Below are 19,108 nucleotides of genomic sequence, written 5' to 3'. Positions count from 1 at the left end.
AAGTCAAGTCCGGAGTAATTCAAGGTGGTGTTCTATCGCCTTTACTATTTATATTGGTCATTGATTACATTATGAAACGCGTTGGAACAGAAACCGGTGCAGGTATACTTTGGGGAGAGAACAGGAAACTTTTGGATTTAGATTATGCAGATGATATAGTTTTGATTTGTGATGGGCCAGAAGAGATGCAGAGAGTGTTGGACTGTTTGGCGAGTGAAGGTCGCAAGGTGGGTTTGGTTATTAATTGTGGAAAAACTGAAATAATCAATATGAATATGGAAAATGCGCAGGAATGTGTAATTGGAGGTATGGTTGTAAAGCAAGTTGATAGGTTTAAATATTTAGGTACTTATTTAGCCAAGGATGGTTCTTTGAACTTTGAATTCGAGGAAAGGTTAAAGAAGGCTAATCAGGCAATGGGAATGCTTAAAAATATTTGGAATAATAACAATTTTTCTGTGCATACAAAAATCAAACTTTATAAGGTAATGGTTAGGAGTATCTTAATTTATGGACACGGGTCTTGGTACAGCACAGTGACTATGGAGAATAAATTCTTGGTGTTTGAAAATAAAGCACTTAGAAGAATATTAGGAGTTAAGTGGTGGGAAAGGATACCAAATAGTAGAATTAGAGAAATAACGGGAGTGCAGCCAATCGATGAATATGTTAGATTCTCACGATGGAAGTGGCTAGGACATGTGTATAGGAGATAGGGAATAGTACGAGGTACACCAGGGTGGGTGGCACTTGGTAGGAGAGGTAGAGGAAGGCCAAAAGAGACGTGGGTGAGGACAATGAGACGGGAAGCTGGAGATGAGTGTTGGGGAGATCTTGAGGAGTTAGCACAAGATAGGATGTGGTGGTGTGAGTTCATCGAGGCCCTATGCATCCCCGAGGGTGCCACAGGAAATGATTGATTGATTGATTGACTTTAATATTTTACACAGGATATTTCAATAAATATCACAGTAAATGCAATATCAGCCCACTCATTTTGTTTTTATTACACTTCAAAACTTGCATTTCTAAAAACAATATATAATTTCATATTTCCAGCAAGAAAATGGTTGTAGTGGTGGCAAGAAAGACATACAGTAAAAGTCCAATATTTCGGCATCCAATTCCCCGGCAAATCTGACATTTCGGCAGTTTTGAGAAATAGTCCCATTTACGAAAATCTCCGATCGTTCGGCAGATTCTCCGATTTTTTTCATCAGTCTTGAAATTCTCCATGAGGCTCGCCAGCTAGCTACCCGCCTTTACCCGCCTTAGTGAGTGAGATAGTGAAAGTGATGGAACGAGTCTACCACTGCCATGAAGCTCAGAGGCTAGCTCTTTCTCCTATAGCATAAAGAGAGGACAAACATGTAGTGAGTCTAGCATGGGAAAGAGAATCTGTTTCGCCATTCTTCCGCCATTCTTCCGAGTTGTTGCCGTGCTGCTGCCGACTTCTCTTGATTCTTCTGTGTGCTTTGTGAACTTCGTACTGAAATACCTCTGAAATTACTATTCGAGTGTGCTGGGGACTTCTTCCAGCAGTAGCAGACTCCAATCAACCCCTTCTATTGTACATATGTAAATAAGGAACCTACTATAAGTTTAGGTAAGTGCATGTGAACTTGTAGGCCTACTGTACCATTACATTTATATACAGTATGTTCACTAATTTCTTTATTTTTCATATTCATGTACAGTATAGTACTGTATTCATTACAGTATTGTACAGTATCAAACAGTATACAGTACTCTCTCCAAACACATTTGTAATGATATAAGTAATGATGATAATGTTCACCGAAACATATAAGGTACTGAGTGGGTAGGGTTTTCGATAATTCAGCAATTTTGATATTTCGGCACTTGCCTGGTCCCATAGATGCCGAAAAATCGGACTTCTACTGTATAAGCACTGATTAATGTAAACTTTTGTAAGACACTAAAATATGACAATAAGGAAAAATCAGTAGCAATAAAATGTTAACAAACATTCATTATTTACAGCCAAAAACACATAATGACTGTTGGGAAACATAAGAAACATGATTACTGTAAATTTACAAAGAGGATAATGACAGTCAAGATCAGAAATTAGCAATAGAAGGTTAATTAATGCTTGCAGCTCTCAACTGTGCATACCGGTATATTACCAGGTTTAGGTACCACCTGCCTACTGTAGTTAGATTTTGCTTAACTTCTCCAGTTTGATTATATATTTTTCATTTTGTTCTTGCTATTACCAGATGACTTTTGTTAATGTTAGAGGATTTTTTTTTTTTGGCAAGAGGGGTTAGATATAGCCTTCATTAAACCCATCACAACTACAGATCCTTTCCTCAGTTGGATAAAATCATATGGCAGTACCAGGAATAAAATACTGTATCCTTCCTCTTCTATCTTTCATTACTCCATTCTTTCAACGTCTCTTTCTTTATTTCATTTTTTCCACGTCCTTCTGCCTACAGGTGACTTTACACTCCCTCTTTTGTCTTTCTGTCCTTCATTCTTTTCTCTATATTCTGCCTGTGGGTGACTCAACACATGAGTGACAAGCCGAATGGTTTCCTGTACATCAGGGAACCATTAACTATCCTGGGTGGTAACCATATAAACAAATTATGGTGCCTGGTTGTTTGGTGGGTAATTACGGCGCTTCAAACCGATTGAGCTGGTGAAGGTTTATATCCAAGGGATGGTTAGGGTTATTACTCACGTAATGCCACTCAGGGATGAGTGAGGCTGGTCACTCTCATCATAAATGTCAGGACCAATTTGCCTAGCCCAGGGCTCCTACGCTCCTCATGGGGCAACGTTGGATTGGATGATGGATGGATGGATGATGTCATCAGAGGGAAGGGGGTTGATCTGGTGACATGTACTCATATTACGAATTTATTCTTGTTCCCTTCAGATGATTTGATTCAGCTTTGGGGATATCTTTTGTATGGAAGGGGAAAATGTAGGCCATACAATTATAATCAATCCAGTTGAAAGAAAACAATCTTTGAAATGGAACCTGGACCTGACAATCCCTTTGCCCCCGTTGGAGCATAGGGGGCTTGAGGCCAGGCAACTATACAGTACTGTATTCCTGAACATTTAAGGGTAGGAGACCTACCTATACCCCTGGCAGCATTTAAATTACAGAAAAATCTCTAGCCACCTATGAAACTTGAACCAGGATGTGTAGGCCACAGCACGTTCCATCTCAAGACTTCTACCACCAGGCGTCAGTAGTATTAGTAGTAGTTATAGCCCCTGGTTCATCTGAAATGTGAACCCTGTGGACTGCAGGCTGAAGCTGCCCTGCTCCAGCAGTCCACCATCCTCGTTTTTTCAGGGACAGGGAGGGAACTGTTGGATGACTGTATGACTCAGCAGCTCCACCTTTCAGTTATATCATTGCAACCTTGTGATGATATCCTTCTTCTGCATCCTTAAAATCTCTCTCAGCCCAAATAAAATTGTTCACAAACAGCAACCATAAAATTAAAAATGCATAATCATACTGGAGGGGTGATTCATGGCATGAACTATACATTTATTGAGATCATGTATATCACAGGTGAGAAAGGTATTGATAAACTTTACATCCAAGCACAAAGATAATAATAACTGAATTTAAAGCTAAATAATATGGACTCAATTGATTCCATTATAATATTTCTACAGTCAAATATGGGAAAACCTCTCTTTTTCTCATGAAAAACTGTAATGGCTAAACCCCTGTTAAATTGTAAGCTGAGGGCAAATCACTGGAGTCAGGGTGTTAATAATGTCATCATTAACCCCCTCACTATCATGACAATTCTAGCATTCTATTCCAACTACTGTAATACATTCAGTTTTATTTAGCTGAGGGTGAGTCACAGAGGCCAGACAGTGTTAATCTTCTTGATGCTAGAAATACTGTTGATTTACCTCGCGCAGCTTCCTTCTGACGTAAGCGTGCAGCTGTTGGTAAAGGGGTCGCAGCTGATCCCAGAGATGAGCCAAATCTTCACGGAAAGTTTCAGACTCATAGGGATACAGCCACATGTCACCCATGTTCTCAAACCCTGAAAAAAATAACAGACTATATTAGTACAGTAAATTTATGGTCTGTGCTACAAAGCTCACCATCATAGTTCTACCACTTGCTTTATGTCATTATCAGGATATGAAATTACTTGCACTTTCTGAGCATCATACTGTATACTGTACCTATTTTGATGTCAAGGAATATGGCAGTAAGTCCAGCTGAGGACAATATTATCATTCAACTCTTTAGTTAATCAGTTAGGAAACTCTTACACTCTACTGTACTCTGAAAAGTTTGATGATCTGTGAATTGTATTATCCTGTCCTGAAAACCATTAGATATTGTCTCATTATTAAAAATAAAGTAGTAAACCAGTGTTTATGTCTGCAATTGTACCTAGCAGTATCTAGGCATAAGCACTTTATTTTCACGCAAACAATTTTTCATCCAAGCTAGACAGGCAAATATGACAGAAGCACAGCAGAGGACATACTAGGCACATACCATTGAGCTGGGCAGCCTTGTTGGCCAGCCTGACAAAGAGCTTGTAGTGGTCCCTGACACGGCGACCTGATGCATAGCGCCACATTTTCCACACATGCTGCAGCTCACCATAGTCCCGGCTGGTACGCAGGATCCTTGTTAAGTCTGTGGGGCATGGACACTTCTTTAGGGTAATGTCATATGAACCAACACCCTAATTCATTTACAATATAGCTACAGACATCAACTTCCACATTTCTCCATTGCACCTCATGCTTCCCCTCCTTGCTTCACACTTCACTCTTTTCTACCAACTCATTCATATCCCCATCATTTCACATTCACATATCTTCATCACCTAATATCTCCATCCTCACACACTCTTCTACCACCACCTTAAAGAAAAAAAGAAAAGAAAAAAAAGCGAGAGCAATACGGTAAGGGAAGGTGGGAAGGGAGAGGAAAAATGGGTAGAGAGTGATGACAAGAGAAGGGAGGGATTAAGTGAGGAATGAAGAGTGATGTGAGAGGGCAGGGGGATGAAGAGGTGACAAGGAAGGGGAGAAGGGGTGAGGTGAAAAAGGCGTGAGGGGAAAGTTGTGCACCTGGATCCAGATTACACTCAACATGAGAGGTTAGGTCAGGGGAGAGGGAGAGAAAGAAGACAGAAGAAGGATAAAAGACAAAGGGAGAAGGATGAGGTAAGGTGAGGGGAAAGAATAAAGACAGAGATATGGAAAGGGGAGTAGGGGTGGATGAAAGGGATGGAAGGGTGAGGGAAGAGGGCAGAAGGAGTGAGGGGAGAGTGGGGTTAGGGGAAAGACTGGGTAACTTCTGGATCCTTGTGGTGGACTGGTATAACTTCTACTTTCACATCTCAGTCACCTCAATTTCCTTTCCTACTGTGTACCTTAGACACCTGTAGACCCTGACACTTTTTTCTTTATTTTTTATTTTTTCTATTTATTTATTTTTTCTTTAGACTGGCACTCCATGGTCGCTGGTGTCACTTGACAGCACACCAGAGAAGGTAAAGGTAAACAGGGACAATTTTATGCAGCTTAAGAGACACTGGCTGGACGAGTTACACAGACCATACAGATCTCTAAAGGCTTTCTAAAAGTGGTCTGATCATAATATTAACTGAGAGAGAGAGAGAGAGAGAGAGAGAGAGAGAGAGAGAGAGAGAGACAGACAGACAGACAGACAGACAGACAGACAGATAGAGAAACCCACCCATACTTCCACAGATTTTCGATCCCCCGAACGATAATTTCCGACACCTATAAACAAAAACATGTCATTAAGCAATACCCAGAGTAAAAAAACAAAAGGGGGTAAGGGGAAGCAAAAAATTATAACTCCACACTGAACAGCATTTATATATTTTTTCATCAGGCTACAGGTAATCCTCACTATAAACCAGGGGACACATTCTAAAATACTGTAAATTCAATACTGTATCTGGAAATGAAACTTTGGTGGAACTGGTAAATCAGGTTTACAGGTAGCAATAAAGCTTCAATAGGAGTTAAATACATCTATTTTCTTGTAATCTGCTGTTGTTGGATCTTTTTTGATAACCTACTCATGTGCCAATATGCCTCCTGTTATCTGTACTTCCAATGTATATATAAAGGGGACAGACCACATGGAGATGAAGTGAGAGAACGAGGATAGAGACTGGTGAAAATATGGGATGGGATGGGATGGAATACACATACAAGTAGTTATATAAAATTCTCCATCTCCTTCTCCAACACGCTTCCCACAATCTCTCCACCACCTGACTCCTTCACCATGACTCCCTCCTCTCCACTACCTTGCTCCTCTCACTATCCACCACCAACCTTCCTCCACCTCCCCTCCCCGCAACAACATTCCTACACTCCATCACCCCGCCTCCCCCCTATCACCCCACAACACTCCTCCACCTCCCATCACACCTCCCCCTCCCCCCCCTCGACATTCCTCCACCACTCCCTCCACAACATTCCCTCACCTCTCTCTCCCTCCACAACACTCCTGCACCCTACCACCCATACAATCTTCCTCCAAACATTTATCCAACACTCTCTCTCTCTCTCTCTCTCTCTCTCTCTCTCTCTCTCTCTCTCTCTCTCTCTCTCTCTCTCTCTCTCTCAACATAAAAGAAAGATAACTAGGTGTTCTCTCATTCCACCACCCCTTCCTCCCCTTCCCCTTTTGCTTTGTACCCCTCCTCTCCTCTCCTTCCCTCTCCCCTTCCTTCCCCCTTCTTTTGCAAACGAATAGCAGCAGAAAGATTGAAAAGAGAGAGAGAGAGAGAGAGAGAGAGACACACACACACACACACACACACACACACACACACACACACACACACACACACACACAAAGTGAACCTCGAATCTTAAACATTATGAAACGATCGAATAGTTATGGCTAAATTCTATGCATGGATTAACCCCTTTGTGCGTTACCTCACCTACTCCTCCACCACTACCTACCCTGCGTACATCTCACCCTCAATTCTCTCTCCTCTCCTCTCACTTCCTCTCTCTTCTCTTCTCTCATCTTTTCTCTTCTCTTTATACCTCTCGACCTCGCCTCTTCTCTTCTCTTTTCCTCATCCTCCTCTCCTTTCCTCCCTTTTCTATTCATTCATTCCATTCCTCTACTATTCCTTTCTCTGCCTATATCTCAGCTCGCCCCTTCTCTGTCTTCTCCTGTTTTCTTTTCTTCTGTCTATCTCCTCTATTTTCTCTTACCTTACTCACTTCTCTCTTCGCCTTCTTCTCACTCTTCTCATATTTCCTAGGTCATCTTTCCCCTCTCGCCCTTACTTCATTCTTATTTTATCTTTCTTTTTTCTTCTTGGATTCATCTCCTTTACCTCACTCACCTTTCCTACACGTTTCATCATTCTCTCTCTCTCTCTCTCTCTCTCTCTCTCTCTCTCATCCATTATGCCTGGATTGACCCTTGATGCCCTACTTAAAGACCACTACCTACCCAGCACACCTCTTTCACCTTCCTTCAACTCTCCTCTCTCTTACCTCTTAGTTATCCTCCTTATCCTCTTTCCTCCCTTCTCAAAAGTTCACCCGGTCTCCTCGCCTTTCCTCTCTCTTATCTCTTCTTGTTCCTCCTCCTCCTCCTCCTCGCCTTCCCTCTCTCTTATCTCTTCTTTTTCCTCCTCCTCCACCTCGTCTTTCCTCTCTTCTCTAAAGTCCATCCAGTTTCCTCCGTCTCATTTGTCTTCTCGTATAACTTCGCCTTTCAAATGCCTCTTTTCTTCTTCCCTGAATTTTCTCTTGTCTCTCCAACTTTCATCATATCCTCTCCTCTCGTCTCTGCTAGTATCTCTCAAGACCCTACCAAATTCTCTCTGCTTTTCTGCATTTATGCCACCTCTCTTCCCCCTTTCTCCTCACTCACCTCATCTGACGCTGTGCCGTCCTTCATCTTCACTTTATTTTATATCCTTTTTTATCATCTATCTTTCTTAACTTTCTTATTTTTTCCTTACTACTATACAGTATTGTCTTAACATTTCCCTACCTATTCCTTTCTCATTCTTCCATTCCCACAATTCTTTCCTTTCTTCTCAGTTGATTAGTTTCCATTTTACTCCTATCGTCCTTTCTACCATCTTCACCATCAACAGCATCTCCATCTGGGTAATTATCTTCATTATCATCATCGTTTTCTCGCTCTTTTTGCCCTCCTTCCTTCCGTCTCTTCACGTTGCAACCATTACGACCATTTTAATCGCCATCCCATTTACTATCATCAATCCTGCTCTGTTTTCCTTTTCTTCATCACCACTTCCATCCTATTATATTACTACTACTACTATACTACTACTGTTACTATTATTATTATTATTACTATTACAACTACAACTCTCTCTCTCTCTCTCTCTCTCTCTCTCTCCCTGACCTACTCCTTGCTTTCTCTAAACTCCGCTGCCTCATCCTCTTTTGCTTCCCCCCCTCCACCTTCCCCCCTCCCTTCTCTCTCTGCAACCTTTTCATATCCCCCCTATTCATTTCTGCTTTCCCCCACCCTCCTCCCCTACTTACCATCCCCAATACCAAGCTCTTTCTTCAACTGCACACATTTTCAAACATCCCCCCCTCTCCTCCTCTTCCCCATTCCCCCTCTCTTCCCCTCCCCCTTCGTCATTATCTCCCCCCATCAACCAATCTTCTCCCGTTCCTTTCTTCCTTCCCTCTTTCCTTCACTCCACTTCCCTCGCCTTCCTATTCAGTCCCTCTTCTTTTGTCACTCCTCTTCCTCCCTCAACCTACCTTCTCCCTTCTTTCCTTCACCCTTCTTCTTTCTCTCACTTCTTTTGATCCTTCTCTCTCTCTCTCTCTCTCTCCCATCGACAATTCCTCCCTTCTTCCTATCCTCCCTCTCCCTGTTCATCCTTCTTTCGTTCCTTCTCCCTCTCATCTCTTAGTTTTCTTCTCTCTTCCTCCCTAGTCCCTTCTCTCGTCATTCACTCCCTCTCCCTGTTAGTTTTTCCTTCTCCCAATTTCTTCTTTGTAAAATTATGCACCTATATTTGTCCATCCTTCCTACCTCCTCCAAATCTGCTGTACTAAATCTTTTACGTTCTTTATCTTTCCTACTGTTTTTTCACCTTTTTGAAATTCTTCCTTATCACGCTTTACTCTCTCTCTCTCTCTCTCTCTCTCTCTCTCTCTCTCTCTCTCTCTCTCTCTCTCTCTCTCTCCCCAACTACTTCCTCCTTAAGCAGTCCTAATCTTTTAGCTGCAATAAGTTTCCATGACCTAAATAAAAGCCTCTCGTAAGCAAGAAGAATGCCCAAAGCTCTCTCTCTCTCTCTCTCTCTCTCTCTCACTAAACCGATATTTGTCTTAGTTATTTACACTTCTGCTGCCCCTGTGTTTATTTGGCACAGTAAATTCCTCCGACACAAGCCATTGTAAAGTTTAATGTATTCTCAGGCAAAGGGTTAAATGACCTCCCACCTCCACCAGCACTAATCATCACACACACACACACACACACACACACACACACACACACACACACACACACACACAAATAAGTCTTTTTCTATCACTGAGCTACAGGGTATAGGTTGCAAAGGAATAAAAATTTTCAAGTTAAGGTGAAGGAAGTGTAACCCATAATAACAGACATAAGATTATATATACCCCTTTTACTCTATCTTGGCCTAAAATTGACCCCTCTCCATCTTGAATATTGAGTCGTAACAATACATTAACATCTGAATATGATGCTAGTCATGAAGATGTGCCGTGGCAATGGATTTAGGACCATAGTCTTGTCTTAATCTACCACTGGGCTACAGGCCATGAGGTGCAAAAGGACGAAAATCTGGGCCACGTTAAGGTGAACGAACTATTGTCAGTAATAATGAAGACAAGGTGGGTATTCACGTAGGGCAAGGAAGCTCCCGAACACCTTTTCTTAAGTAGTTTATTCTGCTAATTAGACTGTACTGTATACTTCTGAGTTACATAAATCCTTCCAATATCGCTATACTTTGCATAAACAGCGTACAAGAGGATGTTAACTAGTCACATCCAAAAATAAATCGCTGAGGAATAGGTGCTAAAGAGTTTCCATACCCTATAATATTATGGGCCATGATGCTGGTGATGACAGTGTTTAAGGTAATATATATTCTTACTATTTAAACAATGATATATATGTCATCTGATTCCACATGTATCTGAGTTAATTTGAATGATTAAGAGCGTGGCAGACGTACGTGTGTGTGTGTGTGTGTGTGTGTGTGTGTGTGTGTGTGTGTGTGTGTGTGTGTGTGTGTGTGTGTGTGTGTGTGTGTGTGTGTGTGTGTGTGTTCGACGGGTTAATCAGCTGTGTGTGTGTGTGTGTGTGTGTGTGTGTGTGTGTGTGTGTGTGTGTGTGTGTGTGTGTGTGTGTGTGTGTGTGTGTGTGTGTGTGTGTGTGTGTGTACGACGGGTTAATCAGCTGTGTGCGTTCGTGTGTGTGTACGACGGGTTAATCAGCTGTGTGTGTGTGTGTGTGTGTGTGTGTGTGTGTGTGTGTGTGTGTGTGTGTGTGTGTGTGTGTGTACGACGGGTTAATCAGCTGTGTGCGTTCGTGTGTGTGTACGACGGGCTAATCAGCTGTGTGTGTGTGTGTGTGTGTGTGTGTGTGTGTGTGTGTAGTACGAAGTGGGTGTAACCTACATATGTTCAAACACCTGTACAGGACACTTGTATGTAATGTGAGAGCGAGAGACGAGGAGACGAGAGACGAGAGTGATGACGACACAAGAAGAGGAGAGGAGAGACGAGGGTGGAGATGACGAGACGAGGAGAGAGTCGAGATGGGACGAGGAGAGAGTCGAGATGAGACGAGGAGAGAGTCGAAATGAGACGAGGCGAGGGGAGAAGAGGGTGGAGAATACGAGACGAGGGATGTTAAAGAGGGTAATGATGTGAAACGAAGTGAGGTAAGGTGAAGGGATGTGAGGAGGGGGGAGGTGGGGGAGGGAAGAGGTGGTTGAGGAGAGGAGATGAGGGGAGGGGAGGGGAGGGGAGGGGAGGGGAGGGGAGGGGAGGTTGAAGGGAGGGGAGGGGAGGGGAGAAGATGGTGGAGGGGAGGAGAGAGGAGGAGAGGAAAGGTGGAGGGGAGGGGACAGAAAAGGTGGAGGGAGGGGGGGAGAGGAGGGGAGGGAAGGGGATGTAGAAAAGCGGGAAGGAAAGGCAGAGGGGAGGGGAGGGCAAGGGGATGGGAGGTGGATGGGAAGGGAAGTAGATGGGAGGGGAGGAGAGGTAGAGGGAAGATGAAGTGTGGTACAGTATTAAGTGGTAGAAGGAAAGGATGAAGCAATGAATGGGCGAGATTGGGAGAAAAAAGGCAGAGGAGGAGGGAAGGGGAAGAGGAAAGGGGAAAGAGGGGAAGAAGGTGAGGGGAAAGGGATGGTGAGGGGGAGGGGAGGGTGAAAGGAAGAGGGAGGGGGAGGGGAAAGAGGAGGATAGGGAGAGTTAAAATTTACAGAACAATGTGTGATGCAAGGAAAGGATGGAACACAGTGAGTGAAGCTGAGAGGATAGAGGGAGAGGGAAGAGAGAGGGAAAAAATAAGAGGGAAGGAGAATGGGGGAGAAGGAACAGAAAAATGGAAAGGGAAAGGAAAAGTTAACAGAAAAAGGAGAAAAATGGTGAAAGGAGAGGGAAGGGGAACGTGGGAAGGGAAGAGGGAAGGGGAAGAGGAAAGGAGGAGGAAAGATGAGGGTGAATAGGAAAGATGTGGAGGAAGAGGGAGGATGTGGGGGAAGAAGAAAGATGTGGGGGAAGTGGAGAGATGAGGGGGCAGAGGAAAGATAAGGGGGCAGAAGAAAGATGAGGGGGTTGAGGAATGATGAGGGGGAAGAGGAAAGATGAGGGGAAAGAAGAAAGATGAGGGGGGAAGGGGAATGGAGATGGAAAATCGGTAGGAAAATAAGAAAGCCTAGGGCGGATGAGAGAGAGAAGAGACTTGAGCAATGTACAGTATATGCAGGGAGAAAGTGATGTGATGGATGGGGAGGGGGAAGGGAAGGGGAAGAGGAGGGGGAGATGGGGTGGGGGATAAAATGGGGACACTGGATCTCTACCAGTACCTGAAGAGGGAGAAGGAAGGAGAGGAGGGGGAAGCAGCATGGAAGTGGGGGAGAGGGGGAAGATGGGTAAGGAGGAGGAAGGGGAGAGGGGGAAGAGAAGAGAGAGGAGGTAAAGAAAGGTGGAGAGTGAAATGGGATGAGAACGGGAAGAAGGGAAGGGAAAAGGGAAAAAAAAGGAGGAAGAGAAGGAAAGGGACGGAAAGGGGGAGGAAAAGGGACCTAGCGAGAAGGAATGATGGGAGGAGAGGATGGGACGTGGAAATGTAAAGATGGTCGAGAGGAGGAGGAGGAGGAGAAGAAGAGAAAGAGAGAGAGAGAGAGAGAGAGAGAGAGAGAGAGAGAGAGAGAGAGAGAGAACTTCCTCGCTACTCCAAGCTAACAGGGGGTCAGCAGGTAAAGTAGAAAAGAACATGTATTATTTATGTCTATTGCAGTCTTGGTGTGTGTGTGTGTGTGTGTGTGTGTGTGTGTGTGTGTGTGTGTGTGTGTGTGTGTGTGTGTGTGTGTGTGTGTGTGTGTGTGTGTGTGTTTACTAGTATTGAAGCTGTCTAATCATATACTCGTAATTCTGACCAGGTATTGGTTCTGTTCTGAATTTTGATCGTGGGTCTCTCTCTCTCTCTCTCTCTCTCTCTCTCTCTCTCTCTCTCTCACACACACACACACACACACACACACACACACACACACACACACACACACACACATAAGCGCAGAATACAACCCTGACTAAATCACCTATTGTTGGAAAATCGTGTAGGTATCTGTAACAAATGACACAGCACCGCATCATAGTCTGGGCACAGTATAAAAACTCTCTCTCTCTCTCTCTCTCTCTCTCTCTCTCTCTCTCTCTCTCTGGGTGAAAAAGTAGTAACTCTCAAACTGGCGAGTTATGGGCTACAAGGAGGCTGAATATGTCAACAATGATACTTTTTGTAACATCAGCATAAATCGCATATAAAACAGATAAAAGGTGCGAATAGGTAAAAAACACACGAAAACAGATTTAACATGATAACAAGTACCTGCTGAACAATGCAATGTTTCGATTTAGCCACACATAAAGAAAATAAGCAATTTCTCAGTGTGTAATCATGGACGATCTTGGTTATGGTACTTTACTGCTAAGACGAAGCATAACACTGTTCATCGAGTATTTCGTATTATTTCAGTGCTATTTTTACACGATATTTATCTGTTTTAAAGACGATTTATACCAAAACCATGAAAATTATCAATATCGACATTTTATATTTTACACTTCATCGTTGCCTAACACTTTCAGGTGGTGAATTATTATTTTTTTCCTTTCCATTAAATTCGACACAGGAATAATTACAGGGTCGATGATTACAAAAAGAATATACAACCTGTTCAGAATTACATGATATTAACAGTTTCGACACACACGAGAGAGAGAGAGAGAGAGAGAGAGAGAGAGAGAGAGAATATTCATACCTATCACTGTGGCACCCAAGTGTGCAAAAAAAAAAAAAAAAAAAATCGACCTAGCTCCAAGGAAGAAAAATATAAAAATTTCCTAACAAGGCGAAAGTAGCCTAACAAGATTTTTTAAAAAGAGGGTCTAATTAAAACAAACTTTACAAAATCAAACGAAATTACCGAAATGACGTAACACGAACTCTCAGACAGTTTAAGGGGAAAATTGCTGAAACTACCAGAAAGAAAGGAAAGAAGAATGGAAGGAAGAAAGAAATGGAAAGAAAGAGGGGAAAATAAGGAAGAAGGATAGAAGGAAGGAAGAAAGAAAAAGATGGAAAGAAAGAAAGAAAGAAGGGAAGTGACCAAGGACGAGGGTAAAATATATTAAAACCACCGATTAAAAAAAAAAAAAAAAATGACCAAAAGAGATGTGGAAAAATATACATGGCCAAATATATATATCTAAAAAAAGTGACCCACCAAAAACCTTTTCTTGGGTGCGGGCAAATTAAGACAAACTAAGAAATAAGCTTAAACGAAAAGACCAAAACGACCTAACATCAACGCTGGATCGAATAATAATAATAATAATAATAATATAATGATGATGATTGACTGACGATAATGAATGACTGCTTGATGATGACGATGCTGCTGCTCTTAATAATAATAATAATAATAATAATAATAATAAACAGGTAAATATGAGAAAAATAACCCAACACAAAGGAGGAAAAAATATTAAAATGGAAAAATAAAAGAACCCAACAAGAGGAGTAAAAGGTGAAGGTGGTGAGGGATTGCGTGTATGACCTGACCTCGGGCAACAGTGCGACGCCAGTGACCTATTGTGGGAAAGGTCACGAGGGGAGAGAGGGGAGGAGGGAGGGGGAGGGAGGTGGAGAAGGGAAGAGTTCGAGAGATGGCTGAAGAAGGGAGACGAAACTGAAAAGAGGAAAACCCAGAGAAGAAACTGAAAAGGAGAATGAGAGAGAGAGAGAGAGAGAGAGAGAGAGAGAGAGAGAGAGAGACAGAGAGACAGAGAGACAGACAGACAGACAGAGAATGAAAGCAGGCAAAATAAGAATAAACCAGTCACAAGAGAAAGTAAGAAAGAAGGATAAAGGTGAAAACTAAAGAAAGGTGAGAGAAAGTGAGCAACACGAAAAACCGAGCCTCAGAGAAGTTTTCCTAGTCTGGTCTAACTCATCTACACTTCGACCTTCTTTTTCTTTAAAAAAATAAAAAAAAGTAAAAAAGTGGTGTAATTGTGTTGCCTAATGCCTACCCACTAACAACCGCCGCTACACCAACACCCGAGAATATACCAACTACACACAACCATCCACAACAGCCTACAACCACACGTCTAACCCGTCCATAATTATACACAAACATATATTTAAACTCACTACCCACACCAGCCTACAAGTACATCCACACCTTGCCGCTACTTGTACACCCACGATACATACCAACCCACACCCACACCCATTCCACAACTACCGCCACACCTACACCCCAAATTATACGTACAACCACAGCCCGCAACCACCTACATTTGAGCTTTATCTATTAACCATACTAGATCCTACAGCTCTACCCAACACTAATGGTCTGAAATTAGTATTACACACACACACACACACACACACACTCTCTCTCTCTCTCTCTCTCTCTCTCTCTCTCTCCTTCTTCCCCACAAACCGGAATTCATAATTACTTTAAAAGCCCCCTTGGAGACCGCCTCCCTAATCACTCCCTCAACAATGGACCAGGAGGGAAAAATTATACCTTTCTTCCTTTTCTTTTCCTCCTCCAGGCTCAGTTTCTCTCTCTCTCTCTCTCTCTCTCTCTCTCTCTCTCTCTCTCTCTCTCTCTCTCTCTCCTATTAATTCCCCTCCTTACCTCTGCTCCCTCATCGTTTCGTTTTTGAAGGCTCCAACATGCTTGCATGCGTCGGCCTTGGTCACTTGATGGCGGCTCTCCATGCTGCTCGATCTCTGGCAGTTTCCCTATTCAGTCCCTTATTCTGAGGTCACACTCAATGACCTCGTCTCAGGTCTTTTTCGGTCCACCTCTCACTACCCTACCCCTAACATTAACACATCTCACTTTCTGCACCCAATTATCATCCCCCATCCTCTTCACATGCCCAAACCATCTCAATCTACCTCTCCTCGTCACAACACCAATACACTCCAGTCCCATCCTACCTCTCAACTCTTCCATCGTAAACCTAGTCCCCCCAGGCCTCGCACTCAGGGACGCCCTGCACTTTCACCTAATCATTGTCATTTCTGTACGTTTGAGCCTGTGAATTTCCTCTTCCTTTACTGCCCATTACACTCCTAACACATGCCGCACACAAAGATCCCTTAGCACGGAGGGAGAGCCCTCTCAGTGTCAGGAGAGGCAACAGCTCCCTGAACTTCTTCCAACTACTCCTCACTCTAGCCACAGAGCTAGCTCCAGTCACACCTCTAGCACATAACTTTCCTCCCAAATAACAAAAGTCTTTCACACACTCAAGAGACTCACCAGTAAGTTCAATCCTTTCAAGCCTGGCAATCTCCACATTCTCTCCCCGACACACCGCACACATGAAATCAACGTTATCTCTTTTAGTTTCCTCTCCTCAGTTTTTTCCTCTCTCCTCGATTACTTCTCCTTTCTACTCTTCTCTTCTCTCCTCCTCCCCTCCTATGATCTTCCTCCTCTTTCTGTTCTTCGCCTCTCCTCTTCCTTCTCCTCCTCCTCCTCCTCCTCCTCCTCCTCCTCTCCACAGAAGACCACGATCCAAACAAGCCAACTTTCTAACTCCAAGACGGATGCCTACAAAAACCAGCACTGTACTTGGCATTCACCTGGGAGGGGAGGGTAGAGTAGTAAGGGGAAAAGGGCGGGGGAGAGCAAGAAGTAAACGAGAGGATAGGAGGAGGGGAAGGGGGGGAAAGTAGGAAGGATACGAAAGGAGACGAGGGGAGGAGAAAGGAGGGGAAGAGGTGAAGCGAAGTAGGAAGGAAATAAGTAGAGAAATGAGACTGAGGTTAGAAGGAAACTGAGGAGAGAAGAAATGAAAAAAGAAGAGATGGGAAGTAGAGAAGGGAAGGGATGAAATGAGAGGAGAGAAAGGATGGGAAAAGGGGAGATAGGTGGAAGGATTAAAGCAGGAAGGACTGGAAGGAGGAAAAAGCGATGAGACGAAAGGGTATGGAAGGATGGGTGAAGGCATGAAGAGACACTAGGGAGGGGAAGGAAGGGGGAAAAGGTGATGGTATGGAGAGAAGGGCTGGAAACGGGAGGGGTATGGAGAGAGGAGGGAAAGGATGAAGGAAGCGAAAGAGAGGTATGGAGGAAAAGAGGGGAGGGAAAGGGATGGACACAGAGGGGAAATGGGAGGGGAAGGGACAGGAAAGGAAAGAGTGAAAGTTGGGGAGTGGGGATTGCATGAAAGGGGTGTGAAGGGAAGTACATAGTTTCCCCTTCCTGCCCCACCCATGTCCCGTTGTACGGTGTGTGTGTGTGTGTGTGTGTGTGTGTGTGTGTGTGTGTGTGTGTGTGTGTGTGTGTGTGTGTGTGTGTGAGAGAGAGAGAGAGAGAAAGAAAAAAAAGGGGCCAGTTCATCACCACATTGCATGTACCTGTAATGAGAGAGAGAGAGAGAGAGAGAGAGAGAGAGAGAGAGAGAGAGAGAGACAGAGACAGAGAGAGAGAGAGACAGACAGAGACAGAGACAGAGAGACAGAGAGACAGACAGACAGACAGACAGAGAGGGGGGGGTAACTAACCAAATGAAACACACAGCCAAAACAATGGAAAAAATAAACAAAACGCTACAATCAAGAAAAAAAACAGCGTAAAACAGCGACAATACTACACTCCAACGTAACCACAATATCCTGATCACAACAAAATTCACAACCACTACTTCCTCTCCACCAACCTCCACCACTCCCACCCCCACACTGGCTTCCTATCCTCGTCACATTTCCTGCATCTCCTTATTACGGACATTTAGCCGTAATTTACCACACTTCCACCCACGCAAAAACAATACGTAAAGAATAAACTACAATATCCCACCAATCAACCAGCCTCCCACCCCTGTCATCACCGCACTTCCTATCTTATTCACACTTCCTTCACATTCGAACCATCCATTACTGACCATACACTGCCTACAATGTTACACAATATACTACACCATCAACCACATGCATCTTCCCGCCAGCCAACCAACAATTCAACCTGCCTTCCTTCCTATTTTGTTATTTCCTGCAAATCTCAACCATACATCACTACCATAAACAGCCACATTCTCATCACCTCAACCACAATACACAATCAACCACATTTTAACCTCAATATCATATCAACTAACCAATTCACCTCCACAGTCCCAAAGAACACATTTCCTTCCTTATCTATCACCTGTTCATTCATTATCAACCACAACCCTCCACATTTTACACTTGACAACCACAACATGCAACAATTTCAGCTCTCTGGCTACAATCCTTCACTTCACCGTACCATGTGTCGATCCTACCACTGTTACACTCCCTGCATTTTCCAACCATACATTAACCACAAACTAACACATTTTCCCTAACAACAACCAACAACCAACCACACCATCATCCACATCTCCTACCAACAAACCAACCAACCCTCCTCCACTACTATCACCACACACGCTAACAATACCATCACCAAACATCCTACCACTGCCATCACCACACATCCTACCAATACCTTCATCACACCCCCTACCACTTCCATCACCACACACCCTACCACTACCATCACCACACGTCCTTCCCACCTTTGTCACACCACTACTTGCATCTCTCAACCATACACCATTAACCACAAAATACCATGCTATAAGCCTCACACACCCATGGATGACTGACGATGTGTGTAGTGTTAAGAATGCAGCGGCCTGAGTGAAGGCCTTCATATGGACGCGGGTTCGATCCTAATTTTTTTTTTTTTTATCCGGTAGGCCAAATGTTTCACTAAAAGCTATATGTGGTTAGTGACACACACACACACACACACACACACACACACACACACACACACACACACACACACACACACACTCACTCACTTACTCTCAGTTATCTATGATGGGCAACACGAAGGAGATTCATGTTATCATTAATAAATGCTGTTTCATATTATCATAACCGTGGCGTTTCATTAAATTCCAAATACTCCCTAACTACTGACCTCAACCACCGTCTGGTTTGACACAGTTGCCGGACTTGTGAAGCCATCCCTGCTGCTTCGACTTACCTGTTCGAATATTTACGGAGTCCGGAACGAAGACACGACTTTTTTGGCTGACTATATACCATCATCATAAACAACAACATTTCAACCGTATTTCGCACTACTACTACTACTACTACTGCTATTACTACTACTACAACCACTTCTATTACTACCACTACATGGGATAGCAAGATAATAAAAAGGCAAAGAAAATCTGAACCGCAATCTCATCATCATTTCAGCATCACCACCTA

General features: G+C 43.5%; 1 protein-coding gene across 2 annotated transcripts in view; it reads right to left on the bottom strand.

Moving 5' to 3' along the window:
* LOC145398414 (angiotensin-converting enzyme-like) overlaps positions 1-19,108 on the bottom strand; it is a 55,724-nt gene that overhangs the window by 19,455 nt on the left and 17,161 nt on the right. For both annotated transcript variants that reach the window (XM_080271293.1, XM_080271294.1), the window contains exons 5-6: positions 4,526-4,669; positions 3,922-4,058 (exon numbers count right to left, since the gene is read on the bottom strand). In XM_080271293.1, coding sequence (XP_080127419.1) covers positions 3,922-4,058; positions 4,526-4,669 — 281 coding nt within the window. The remainder of the gene's footprint in view (positions 1-3,921; positions 4,059-4,525; positions 4,670-19,108) is intronic.

The sequence above is a fragment of the Coenobita brevimanus genome, chromosome 45 (assembly GCF_032717465.1).
Source record: "Coenobita brevimanus isolate Jiangsu-jjx chromosome 45, ASM3271746v2, whole genome shotgun sequence".
Lineage (NCBI taxonomy): Eukaryota > Metazoa > Arthropoda > Malacostraca > Decapoda > Coenobitidae > Coenobita > Coenobita brevimanus.
The sequence above is the reverse complement of the archived record's forward strand: the minus strand, read 5'-3'. Positions and strand labels throughout refer to the sequence as shown.